The 13,135-nt window shown below is 41.4% G+C and overlaps 1 protein-coding gene across 1 annotated transcript in view; it reads left to right on the forward strand.

Moving 5' to 3' along the window:
- Positions 1-13,135, forward strand: part of HGFAC (HGF activator) — a 56,075-nt gene that overhangs the window by 13,663 nt on the left and 29,277 nt on the right. Inside the window, exons 6-8 of the mRNA XM_074992093.1 lie at positions 1,184-1,306; positions 3,230-3,361; positions 4,654-4,764. Coding sequence (XP_074848194.1) covers positions 1,184-1,306; positions 3,230-3,361; positions 4,654-4,764 — 366 coding nt within the window. The remainder of the gene's footprint in view (positions 1-1,183; positions 1,307-3,229; positions 3,362-4,653; positions 4,765-13,135) is intronic.

Below are 13,135 nucleotides of genomic sequence, written 5' to 3' on the forward strand. Positions count from 1 at the left end.
TGGAGAGATGCTGGTTTGCACCAATTGATAAGTTAACCCAGTGTCTTTTGTTAACTAGAATCATCCCATTGAAATGTCTTACGGATTTTATGTGGTACTCTGCCATGTAAAGGCAGCCTCCATCAATTGACTGACTTTATGGGGACTGGGAACATGGATGCCAGTTCAAATATTTCAGGGGAAAAGGGAATTCCTGTTCCTCTTCCAGCTCTTCTTAGGGGATCTCAGGTCTCCTTTGGCTGAGGAGTCTGCCCTCTCTCTTACCACCACAGTTCATGGGCTGGTGGCCCCAGAAGCTGAGTTCTTAGCCCTACATTCCTGCCTATCACTGTGGAGGGACAGACTCTCTGAGTACCACGTCACAACACTGTCTGAATGGTGGTGTTACATTGTGCACCAGACTGCAGTGCCATTTGCTGAAATTTGGCCATTTGATACCACTGACTGGGAAGCAGTGCTGACAGGTTTTATTCATGTTTTTTAAAATACTTTTGGGAGAACAATAATCTTTGTAGGTTACAAATTTGTTGCAGTTTGTTTGATCTTATTTAATTTGTTCAGCCCCTTCTCTTTCTGTTAGGAAATTCTGCATCAGCCCACTTAACTTTGTCTTAGAAGGCACCAGAGTCTACTACAGAGAATGTGTAATTTATGTAATCTGAAAGAGAGACATGATCCCACTCCAATATGTTGCTATGTAAAAAAATACGTAGGGCATTAATCTGGGCAAATGAGTTTCACTTAAAAAAGTGTAAAGGAGGAGCTCCACCTTGTGGACATTTGTCCAATAGCCTCACATGATGCCTGTGGACTTGACTCAGTATTGTGAATAACTGTAACTGCTTTAGTTATATCGTTATCAACTCATTTATTTCAGTAGAGGAAAAGAATTCAGATCACTTTCTTATTGTGTAGTTTCATAGATCAAGATAAGTCTAACAAAACTAAACAGCAGAAATGTAGCACTTTAAAGACAAACAAAATGATTTATTCAGTAATGAGCTTTTGTGGGACAAACACACTTCATCAGCTCAATCTAGTTATTGTACAATGACAAAAGAAATAACTGAACTTTTTTAGTGAGATCAAATGGTGATAATAAAGTCACAAGGCATCTAAAGCCAGTGTCTGACAAAACAACAACTGAGCTGTCTAGCAGCTGTTAACAATCATTTATTAATAAATTTCTCAGATGATTGTGCAAAGCACCCATGCAAAAATGGAGGGACTTGTTCTGTTACCTATGATCATCGTTCGTATCACTGCACGTGTCCTGAGGAATTCACAGGAAAAGACTGTGAGATTGGTAAGCGGCTTATTTAATGAGCAACGGATATAAGAAGTAGAGGACTTGTCCAAGTTTCTTAGTGAAAAGGCAATATTGTTGCGATGTTAGAGAACACTACGACATGAATTTTTGTGTAGGTTGGTTTCCAAGTGATTATGATAGACAATTGGTTAATGACAGGGCAGCTGAAAATAGCTTAATTGTATGGTTATAAATTCAAACCTGATCTGAACCACCATTCAAGTATTAGGTTAGGAGACGTACAATAAGACTGTTCTTCTATCCCCACCCCCACCCACGCACTCAGTTTTTGAGATTAGCATATATGCTAGAAAAGAATAATATGGAGATATACATACATATCTCATAGAACTGGAAGGGACCTTGAAAGGTCCTCAAGTCCAGTACCCTGCTCTCCTGGCAGGGCCAAGCACCTTCCCTGATGGATATTTTTTAAATCTATTTGCCCCAGAATTTTGCCAGATAGTACAGTAAACCCTTGATTTAACGAACTTTGGCAATAACAGATGCTGTCCACCAGCCCCTCTCCGTCCCCCTAAATAAATGCCGGCGACTCACCAGAGCTGCCAAACCAATGCTGCTGGAGTTGCTAGGGCTGGAGGAGCTGCTGCTGGGGCTGAAGGAACAGCTGGGGCTGGAGAAGCACTCTGTAATGGGCCTTGCAAGGTGCCTCCAGTCTGTCATTAATGGACACCCTTTTCCCCCATTAGCCCATTAAATTGAGGGTTTACTGTACTTATGGTAGGGAGACATGATAAACAAAAGCATTTGAGGCAAGTACGATATCCCAGTGTACATATGCAGGTGTCCATTAAGGGTTTTCCAGTGCTGTCAGTGATTTTACACCAGCATAATTCCACTGACTTCACTTGAGTTATTCCTGATTTATACCAGGGTAAGTGGGAATTTTCAGACCATAAGGCAGTTATTATGCTATGTTGGGGAGTGAATGTATGTGCCTACAAAGCTAGCTAGAAACCAAGCAGGGGTTTTGTACATTGCAATAGTATGTAAATCTGGGATTTAAATCTCTTTGTGGCTCTAAACCAGTGATTCTCAAACTTTTTGGCCCATGGCCCACCTTGCTCAAAGCAAAGATTTCCATAGCCCACCAGCCAACCACTCATGATGACAAAATGCATTCACTTATCTCAAACTATCTTAAATACTAAATTATTCATATTAGACTACTGGAGCATAAACACATAAATATGTAGCTATAACATAAATGGGCATATATTTCGATCTTATTGCATCCAACCTGTTAATTTATGAAACTTTAGTTTAATTAAAGTAAATATATGAGCAAAACAAAAGGTGGGAGGCAGACTGCAGGAGGGGTTGGGGTGGATAGTCTGGGCAGGAGGTTGGGGGCAGGAGCAGGTTTTGGGGGGCAGGCTCTTGGTGGGAGGATGGTGCAGAATCTGGCTGGGAAGAGGGTGGGCAGGTGCTTACCTGGCTCTGCGTTTCTTGCTGCCTACAGACTTCTCCCCCTGCTGCTCCAGTTGGTCACAATTCCAGTGGGGAAAGCCTCCAGGCCAGCACTTTCCTACACTGCTGTTCTTCCAGTTGGGCTGAGGGGAAGCAACGGTATGCAGAGCCACATTCTCCCACCATGAGCTGGATCCAGCCTGTGAGACTTGGGGCTCCCTGCTCTGCCGTAGTGGGAAGCTGGCACTGAGGTTCTGTGCTATGCAGAGTGGGAGCCACAGGGCTGGCGGGCCAGCGTGGGCTCCCTGCTGCAGCAGGATGGGGTGGGACTCACCCCCAGCCCATGGCCCAGCTGCAAGAGCCACTGTTCTGAGCTGTACTTTCAATACCACATGGCTAGTTAACAAGAAAAGGGATGATTAGGGAATAGCAAATCATTTGCTATCTTTTTTTATAACAAGTCTTAGAAATCTTTCTTTTTTATTTTAGGGAAGTGTTTTGATGACAGTCGCTATGAATACTTCGACATTGGTGAAAGTTGGGCAAGAATCCACAAAGGAGTAGTGGAAGAATGCACATGTGTTAACAGCCAAATTGAATGCCACAACACCCGATACACAAGTATTACACTGCTGTCCATAGTATAAGAATTATTTTGCTCTCAGTGCACATGTCTGAATGTAATGGGCTAAATAAAAATAGCGATACTGAAGCCTGTGCTACAATATTATACATCATCACCAGGTTCTTATACCCAGAAAGAGAAAAAAAAAAATTTGTCATTCTACTTGTGCACAATGACCGTCATTCAGCCCTTCAGCATGTCCTTAAGCTCTTTCCTCAATAAGGATGGACTTAAGCTTGTTTTTATTTTCAATACACGGTAGTGCTTTCAGAAATGGGAATGTGATCATGAGTTGGGTCCAATAAGAATAAACATTAGATTAAACAATAATAATAAAATTACACCTTTACTCCAGAATCTCAATGCAATTTCAAATATTTATTAAGTTTCACAAAACCCTAGTGAATTAGGTAAACATTTTTATTTCCACTTTACATATGTGGAAACTGAGACACAAAAGCTAAGTGTCTTTCCAAGCTCACATAGCTAAGTCCCTTGTAGAGCTGGGACTGTGCAGAGGAGCCAAAATCGCTGCTGACATAACTTTCATCCTCCCCTGAGGATTCCAATAATGTATCCTATGACATTTCTTTAAGGGGGGTTGCATTTTCTTGTACTGTTTTTTTCATAGAGAAGTTCCGAGGCCAGAAGGGATCATTGTGAGCACCTGACCTCCCAGATAACACAGGTGATAGGGCATCCCTGAAAAGAATCTTAGGGGATACCTTTTAGAGAAAGAGCTAATCTTAAAAATTGTGGGTGACAAAGAATCCATGAGGTCAGGTAAATGTTTCCAATAGTTAATTAGAATGATAGAGGATTAGACTTAGAAGAGACCTCAGGAAGTCGTCTGGTCCAACGCCAGGCTCAGAGTAGAACCAAGCACAACTAAATCATTCCAGCTAGGGTTTTGTCAAGCCTGGCCTTAAAAATTGCTAAAGATGGAGATTCCACCATCTTCTTACTGTTAAAAGTATGCACCTTATTTCCAATCTGAGTTATCTAGTTTCAACTTTCAGCTGTTGGGTTGTGTTATACCTTTCTCTGCCTGAAGAGCTCATTATCAAATATTTATTCCCACTGTAGATACTGTAATTAACTCACCCCGTAAACTTCTCTTTGTTAAGATGAATAGATTGAGCTCTTTGAGTCTACCACTATACAACAAGTCTTCTAATCCTTTAATCATTCTCTTGACTCTTCTTTGAAACCTCTCCAATTTATCAGCACTTTCTCCTTCTCGAATAATGTACACTAATTGTTTTTGATCTTCAATTTATGTTTGTAGGTTGCATGAGTAATCCCTGCCTCCATGACAGTGCTTGCAGGATGATTGTCACGACTGGGGAAACTATATGTGGTTGCAAAGGAAACTTTGTTGGAAAATATTGCAATATTGGTAAGTATTACTAAGTACCAGGTAGGAGAAATGTTATCAATTGATTATCAGACTGACAGCAGGTTTCTGTTACTTACAAGTTCTACTCAACATTTAGCAGAGTTGTCATCTAATAATTGTTCTGAAGAATCATGCAGCATATGTAACTTCTCTCCAGCTAAGAAATTTAACATGTTTTTCCATAATAAAATCTATTGCATTGTTCCTCACCAAGGCCCCAATCCTGGAAGCATATAGGCTGTGTCTACACTTGGCCAAAATTTTCAAAGGGCCATGCTAATGGCCAAATTGGAGAATATTCAGCACCTTATTAACACACTGCTGGCCGCAGCTCTTTGAAAGTGCTGTGTTTTGACTGGGCATGGCTCATCTACCTGGGGCCCTTTTCGAAAGGACCCTGCAAACGCCCAAATCCCCTTATTTCTATCAGCTGAATAAGGGGATTTCGATGTCTATGGCATCCTTTTGAAAAGTGCCCCCCGTTGACAAGCCACGCGCAGTCAAAACGTGGCACTTTCTAAGTGCCATGGCCGGCAGCATGCTAATGAGGTGCTGAATATTCATTTCAGCACCTCATTAGTATTCTCTGATTTGGCCATTAGCATGGCTCTTCTGAAATTTTGGCTAAGTGTAGACATAGCCATACCCTTTAACTTTATGCATGTGAATTGTCTAAGTTATTTATGCGCGTAATGATCAGTACATGTTTTCATGTCTGGGGATCCAAACTGTAGCATACATTCTTCCACAAAAAAACATGCATCGATATTGTTCCCACATGACGTAAAGAAATTTCTGTTTAACAGGATTACTGGCAGCTTCTTATATTTGTCAGCCATAAAAGGGCATGCATTTCCTTTTAGCCATCTGGGCCTGACCCTCTTCTTTCTTATATCAGTTTCACACCAGTGTAACTCCACTGGTGCTCCTGATTCACAGCAATAAAACTGAAAGGAGAATCTGTCTCGTGGCTCTAGACGTGCTAGTGCTTTGTCACTTCTTGTTTGAGCTTCAGAGGTTCATAGTTTTTGATGCAGCTTTCTTACAGAGTTTTGAAGTTTTTCACTTCAGGGATTGAATATATTTTTAAACTTTAACAGTTCACTAAACCTTCCAGTAAACTCAATGGCTATCATTCAAATATGGCAATTTTTGCATACAAAGTACAGTAGGCCTTCATCCATACCACACTGATCTTGTTATCTCATTGACTAAGATGGATTGTGAACTGATCCAGGGCCCATTGTAGTCAATGGAAAGAGTCTGTAAGAGGGTTGCCAGCTCTCACCACACCCCCTGGAAGTATGGCACGCCATTGCTGTCCTCAGTCTGTATCCATCTGATTTCTGAGATTAACTTACTTATGCCTAGGCATTTTAAAACTGCATTCTTTCTCTCCAGGAGTCTAATTTATTAAACATCATCCGGCTCCCAAAAAGATCTTGCTTATAGCCCTGCCTTACATTTGTGGCATTATGCTCCTCTTTTTCAGAAGTGCAGGGTTCCTATTCTGGTCTACAAACTCTTGCTTTAAATTCAGGGTTTTCACAGTTCTCTTCCTTGAATATTGTCTGGATTGGTTCAGCTTTGATTTTTTGGTTTTGTACTGCTTAGTTGGGATTGGTCCTGCTGTCAGCAGGGGGTTAGACTTGATGACCTCCTGAGGTCGCTTCCAACCCTATGATTCTAAATTCTGGCTTCCATGCCCTGCAAACTCTTCATAAGCTCAAGCTTTGCACAACCCTCCTTCTGGGGACTATGACCAGGCTAAGTTCTTCCTCTCAGCCAGCTGTCCTCCACTGGACTTGAAGCCTCCTTTTTGTGTCACCCACTTAACGATCAGACCACTTCTTTGACCCTTTTCTGGTGGAACTAGTAATCTCAGATACCTTTCTTGAACACAAAGCTGTGCCATCTGAGCAACATTCCTGTCTCAGGACTGTAAAAGCATAGCCTGGATTTTTCACCCCTTCCAGCCAGACACTAACAAGTCCTCTCACCAAATGCCATTTTTTTTCAATACTTGTTCAACTTTCTTTTCTCTTACACCTTTCCAGATGTCTAGGGACCTGGACTTTCCACCAGGGTGAAAGGGACAATCCCCTATTACAGACTCCCATTGACTGCAATGAGCACTGAACAGACCTAGCTAAGTACAGTACGAGGCTGAGTAACCTCTAGGTAATACTTATTTGTTTATTATTTTTCACCTCTCCAGGGTTCTTAGCTGACCTTATAGAACATCAGCCCCAATGGGTCATCACCCAGCCCTTCATCCATTCAGGCTAGTTGGTGCTGACTGGCCAAAGAAATGGGAACATATACCATGTTTCTGACTGGGGCGGTATCCTCCACTTGCATTCTTTGGAGCCTGGGGAATGACTAACCAATCCATCACGGAATTCCTCCAGAGGCAGTATGACTCCTTAACTCTGGAGTTCTAACAGGAACCATATTAAAGTTCCTTTTCAGTTGGCAACTTCCAACAGTCAATATTGAAACATGACTTCATAAATGTGTATATGGTATAGCCTTTACTAGAAAGCCCAAGATTTCTGTAGCACAGCTATGGTACTGGTGTGTGTCTGTCTAGCCTAGAGCAAGAAATAAGCAGGTGTTGACTGCTTATTTCAAAATAATAAAACAAACACTTAGCCCGTTAAACAAATAAATTCAGCTGCCTATCAGCCATATGCATATGGATACTTAAATCCACCCACAGAATGTGAAAGGAGAGATCCAGCTGTTCCGTCAGGGCTGTGAAAATATTTTTAAAGATGGAAATCTCTTTGACAGGATTTATCCAGACTAACCTAGTGATAAGAACCTACCCGCCCTGCAGGAATACCATACAATAACAACACAGTAATGATTCAGGCATGTTGGTGTTGGCAATCCCAGGTCACATAGAACTGACCTTTTTTAGAAACACATTCATTTTTCTTTCTTTTTCCCCTCCCCTTATTATGTACCACTCTTAGGGCATAGTTTGAGGTTCTTTGGCTGCCCAGAGCAGTTTAAATCAGCTAGGGTTCATTCTGGGGTCCCTTGACCTTCTCATATCCTCCAAATTCCTGAACCTTGTGTTCCTTCCCATGCCCCTGTACCCTCAAAATCTCCCATCTCTGCCATATGGCATGTCCCCTTGCACATACCTGCCAATTGCTCCTTGACTGCATGTATCCATATTGCACTTTTTCCTCTATCTTTTGCACTCCATATTTCCTTTCACTCTAGCACTGGTCCAACATCTAGTATTTGAAAATACATATTCAATGATAAATTTTGCCTTTCATTTTGGCTACATCTAGAGAGTTTTGTAGACACAGCTGGGGTTTTGTACACAAAACTCATGGAGTGTCTACACACAAAATGTGTTTTGTGAACAGAAACTGTTGACAAAAAGGGCGTGTAGATGCTCCAGGGGGACCTTTTGTTGACAGAGTGGATCAAAAGATCGATCCACTTTTATGTGTAGGTGCGATCTGTTGACAGAAGTTTTGTTGGAACATGTCTTCTTGTGTAGACAGATGCTTCTAGTGTAGAAGTAGTCTTTTTTATCTGAAAGTGTGTCTGCCAGTAGGACCTTGTGGATAAAAATCTTCGGAGGAACTCCTGAAAAATTACCTGTTTTCAAAATAGCTTCCATTTCCCTTTGTTCTTAGCAGACTTGAGGCAACAGCAGCCTCAAGCAAGATATCCTATTTCAAATGGCCACTGCCTCCCATTGTTTTAATTGAGAGTGAATCCAGCTGGGATCTTTGAGAGCTGCCCTACTGAGAATGATTGGAGATAGGCTTCTGTTTTGAGAAGGGCTCCTAGCCACTGGTAAATTACAGCCTCAGTCCCACTGAGAAAAACAGGAGATGGTAACTGCTTTGAAAGGGAGCAGCTGTGTGTGGAATTCTTTGCAGCAGGACACTATTTGGTAGCCCTTCCTAAAGAAGACACTTCAGTTATGAGGAATAAAGAAAGAAGTTCCTTCTTTTTAAACAAAAAAAAAGAAAGAAAAAACACCTTCAAATGTAGCATAAGATTTCAGTGAGGTTACTTAGAGGAGACTTTGAAGCACTTGTGCTGTTCCATTTTCAGGGCTTTATTTTTGGTGGTGGTATATGCTGGTACTGCATACTGGCACCTCCTCGCCAGAGTTCCCATGGCAGGGGCTGCTGGCAAGGCTCAGCACCCAAGCTGGCTCCCAGCCACAGGGCTGTTGGAGCCCCCACCAGCCCTGCAGCAGTGAGGAAGCCTGGAGCTGGAGCCCCTGCTGGTACTGCAGCAGCATGGGGCTGGGAGGCAGAGCCCTAGTGGCAGAGTGGGGTGGGGGCCAGAGCCCCCACTTGCACCACAGCAGCAGGAGCTGGGAGCTGGAGCCCCCAGTGTGCTTCCAGCAGGAAGCTTGGCAGTGGGGGAAAAGTAGGGGTGAGGAGCCATACTGGCTCCTCTTTTTTTTTTTTTTTCCTTCCTTTCCTTTCCAAAAAACCCACTGTCCAGTATTGACATAATTCGAGAAAAAGAAACTGTCTGAGACTGGGCACTGACATTCTTAAAAGACCCTATTGAAATTAATTTTAACTGATAAAATAATTGCCCAATTTACTTGTAAATTTTCAGAAAAATCATCCAAAGAGGCGAGTGCTGTGATTATTTAGAGAACACAGAGTTTCCTTCATCCATGACAAAACTGTGAATCCCTGCTTTGCTTTCAGTGCCAAACTCATCCTTAGCTGTGGAATCAGGGACTCACAAACAGGGACACCTCATATCATTTGGATTACAGATATGGAAAAGGGCCCAAACCTAGCGAGCTTCTTTTAGCTTCTGTCACAACCTGCCCCATATTTACCTGTGCCCCCTTTGACATTATAAGATCACCGAGGCAGGGGTAGTGTCTTCCAGTATGCCTGTACAATGAGTAGCCTATTATGGATGATACTGTTATATAGATTAAAAAAAAAATCTGGATACGGTAGCTCAGTAGTTAAGCCAAAAAAAAAAAAGATATTCTGTTACTGTTATCTCTGAATACAGCTTCTCATAATCCAAACCACTCTGCATTTCATATGGCTGGATGTTCTCTTCCAAGTCTTTACCGAACGTATGACTGTCGATGGCAGCTCCTAGGCTGGTCATATGCTGAATCGAGTTAAGAAGTGAACTTTCTTTTAAAAAAATCTTACATTTTTTATGGTTGTGAAGAAAGTCCTCTGACCATGAGCTGAGTGCAAACCGATTGGTGAACTGACTGGCAGGGAGCTGCTGAGCTAATCTGTGAGAGTGGATTGACTGAGCAGGCTGGGGGGCATTATTTAATATCAAGAGGGGGAGTATGAACTGATTTAATGTAGAGGAGGATACAGATGAACTGATTTAGTGGGTGGTGTGAATAGACTGACTAGGTGGGAGGAGAAGAGTCAATAGATTTAATATGTGGGTGGGTGTGAATTGATTTAATAGGCAAGACAGAGAATAGGAGCAAACTGATTCAGAGACAGACTTTTAGAAGTAGTTGAGTACTGAAAGATGCAGATAGGCACCTAGTGGAATTTTCTGAAGTGCCCAAGTATAAGTATTTCAAATCCTACTACATGCCTATCTGCTTCTATAGTCCTAAACACGTCTGAAAATTTGGCCCTTCAGTGATCTGGGAGTGAACTGATTAAATTAACGAGAGGCTAGTGATGAACCCACTGAGTGATCCTTGCATAGCCATTCTTTCACTAACAAAACAGCATTATTGAGCTCCTGATCATCACTGCTCAAAACTTGTGAATTTCCTTAGCCTTTCTAAGTAATAAGATATTTGTTCAAGATGTAGTTATTAAATCTATCTGCATGTAGATATTTATACCATACCTGGCCATTAGTGTGCATCGTTATTGTTGTGCTGAAATTGTGGTCTAAAATGTCACTAGAACAATCAAACGAAAGATAAACTAGTCCCTCCTGTTCACTGTGGAATGTATGCAGTTTATTTCTTCAGGCCAGAATGGACTCCTGGTGGAATCTGTGCAACTCTGGAATTAAATTTGTATAGAAAAGGATTCGGTTTACACAATAGGTGGATTTATACAATAATTTTTCCGGTAAACACTTATCTCCTGAATTCTAGCTCTGTTGAGCTTTTAAATATTTGCAAGTCAAAAGTGAGCGAGCATTTTTTTAGTACAACAGAAACAAATTAAACAGTCAGTCTATCTGCAGGGATTTTAGAATTCATTCTTTAAGCAAATGTTCAGCTGAGAATTCTTTGTGTTATAAATTACTTTATTCCATGGCCAGATCCATTCCTGTTTTACATGTCAACCTTCTATTAGATTTAATTCATTTCAAGGGGCTGCCAATTTTGTGTATAGCTTCTGGCCCACAACAAATTGTTTTGAGCATGTCATAGTCAGGCTATGGTTTCAGTGGCTCAGTCAGACTGTTGTGCTGTTGGCAGTCATGTTGCCATTTACCAAGTGGAAAGTAGCACATTGTATGGACCATTCCGTCCTCAGAAATCAGCTAGATTGTTTCTGTTTGTGTAGAATCACGTGACCAAGCAGAGACATATATGGGAAATAAATTACAAACATAGATGATAATTCTTTCTAATGCTATGGTGATTTTTCACTCAAAAATTTAAAAATATTTTAGAAAACGTTGGTATTTGTAACAGTCCCCAATAAATAGAAATGTTCTAACACAGAAATCTAGGCAGCTTTCCCAAAGTCAGGTAGGAAACCAGCATCAGAGCTTTGTACTCCTGACTCTCATAGAGCTGGAAGGACCTCAGGAGGTCATTGATTCCAGTCCCCTGCACTCACAGCAGGACCTATCACCATCCCTGACACTTTTTTTTTTTAATCTAATCTGCCTCAGAACCTTGAAAGGCCCCCTCAAAGGTAGAGTTTACAAGCTGGGGTTTACAAGGCTAATGCTATAGCTACTAAGCTGTCGCTACACTGTGCCATTTAGACTAACACTTCTTCCTCAATAAAGAGTGAAAAGGCCCACTAGTATTAGTAGGCCCTCACCAGGGTTCAAATACACACACAAGTGTGCAAAGAGGAAGTCTATCCATGATGGGTAAAGGAAACATGCAGACAAGGTGTGAGAACTCCAGGTGGGTCAGGCAATGGCTATAGGAGAAGGCATTGCTTGAAACAAGGAATCACACAGATTTTTTGGACTGCAGTGCACTGGAAGCAGAACTGAAAGAGGAATGAAAAATGGATCTTTTACCAGCAGACTTATGATTAATATGCATGTATGAAACAAGCAGAAAGCACAGAAATTGATGAGCGAGTACACCAGTACAAAGCGGAATAGACACATAAACTGCTGCAGACTCCAAATAAACTATTTGAAAAAGATTAGAGAAGGCACAGGACAAATTGATGCATTGCCAAAAATGAGGCTTAAAAATCTGTTCAAATGTGCAGCTCCTGAGAGTGTGAGTGAAGATGTGCTGGAGACACAAACTGAAACTGGGGGACTCCCAGTGTTCATTGACTGTAGAAATACAGAAGAGACAGAACTTTTCATCCCCAGTTCTTCAGAAACATAACAGAGGAAAATACAAAGTACTTTAAGGAGGAAAAGTTACACAAAACCAGAAGGAATCTGGGAAAAACAGCTACAAGTTAGAGTAATCCATTAGGAACTGTTAAAAGGAGATCTGCTTTGACACCATTAAAGTGGAGACAAAGGAACATTTTCAGTCTAACCTTAGATAGGAGATGACCAGTGAAGAAGAGCCACAAGCAAGACTGGTGTAGTACCAGTGATTTTTATGGAACGGTGAGCTCAGGATTGAAGATGGGGATATTTTTAAAACATTGAGGAGGAATGTAATGAGTTGTCTTTTTAAGGCCTTTAGGATTCTTATCTACAAACTACAAGCACTGCTTATCTAGTGAGTTGTTGGAGAGCAGATGTTGGATGTCAGACAATAAAATAGCTTAGCTGTGTTTGTGTGGATTAATCTCCACAGGACATTACAGAGTAAATAAACTAGCCCTTTTACCATAACAAGCATTTCAAAATATTTTCTGAGTCATTGCTATTCAACTCACCCAATGAGTTTTGATGGCATCAGAGACCTTGTACAGACATTGGGTTGTAGACAAAAGTGGGAGTCCACACTAGCTAGACTCACAGGGGTTTTGTTTGTTTGTTTGTTTGTTTTTAGAGTAGCACACAAGAAAAAGGTTAGAAACCTATATAAACAGCCAAAGACTTCCAGTTTTATTTCTTCTGCCGCTTTAGCACCGAGAGGCTGATAGGGAGCAATGTAAGTACATTAAGTTTTAGTCCTATGAGGTGCTGAAACCCCCCCTATAAATATTTTGAGTGAGGACGGAGAGTCCTCAGTATATTGCACCTT

This window comes from Carettochelys insculpta, chromosome 4 (genome assembly GCF_033958435.1).
Source record: "Carettochelys insculpta isolate YL-2023 chromosome 4, ASM3395843v1, whole genome shotgun sequence".
Taxonomy (NCBI): Eukaryota; Metazoa; Chordata; order Testudines; family Carettochelyidae; genus Carettochelys; species Carettochelys insculpta.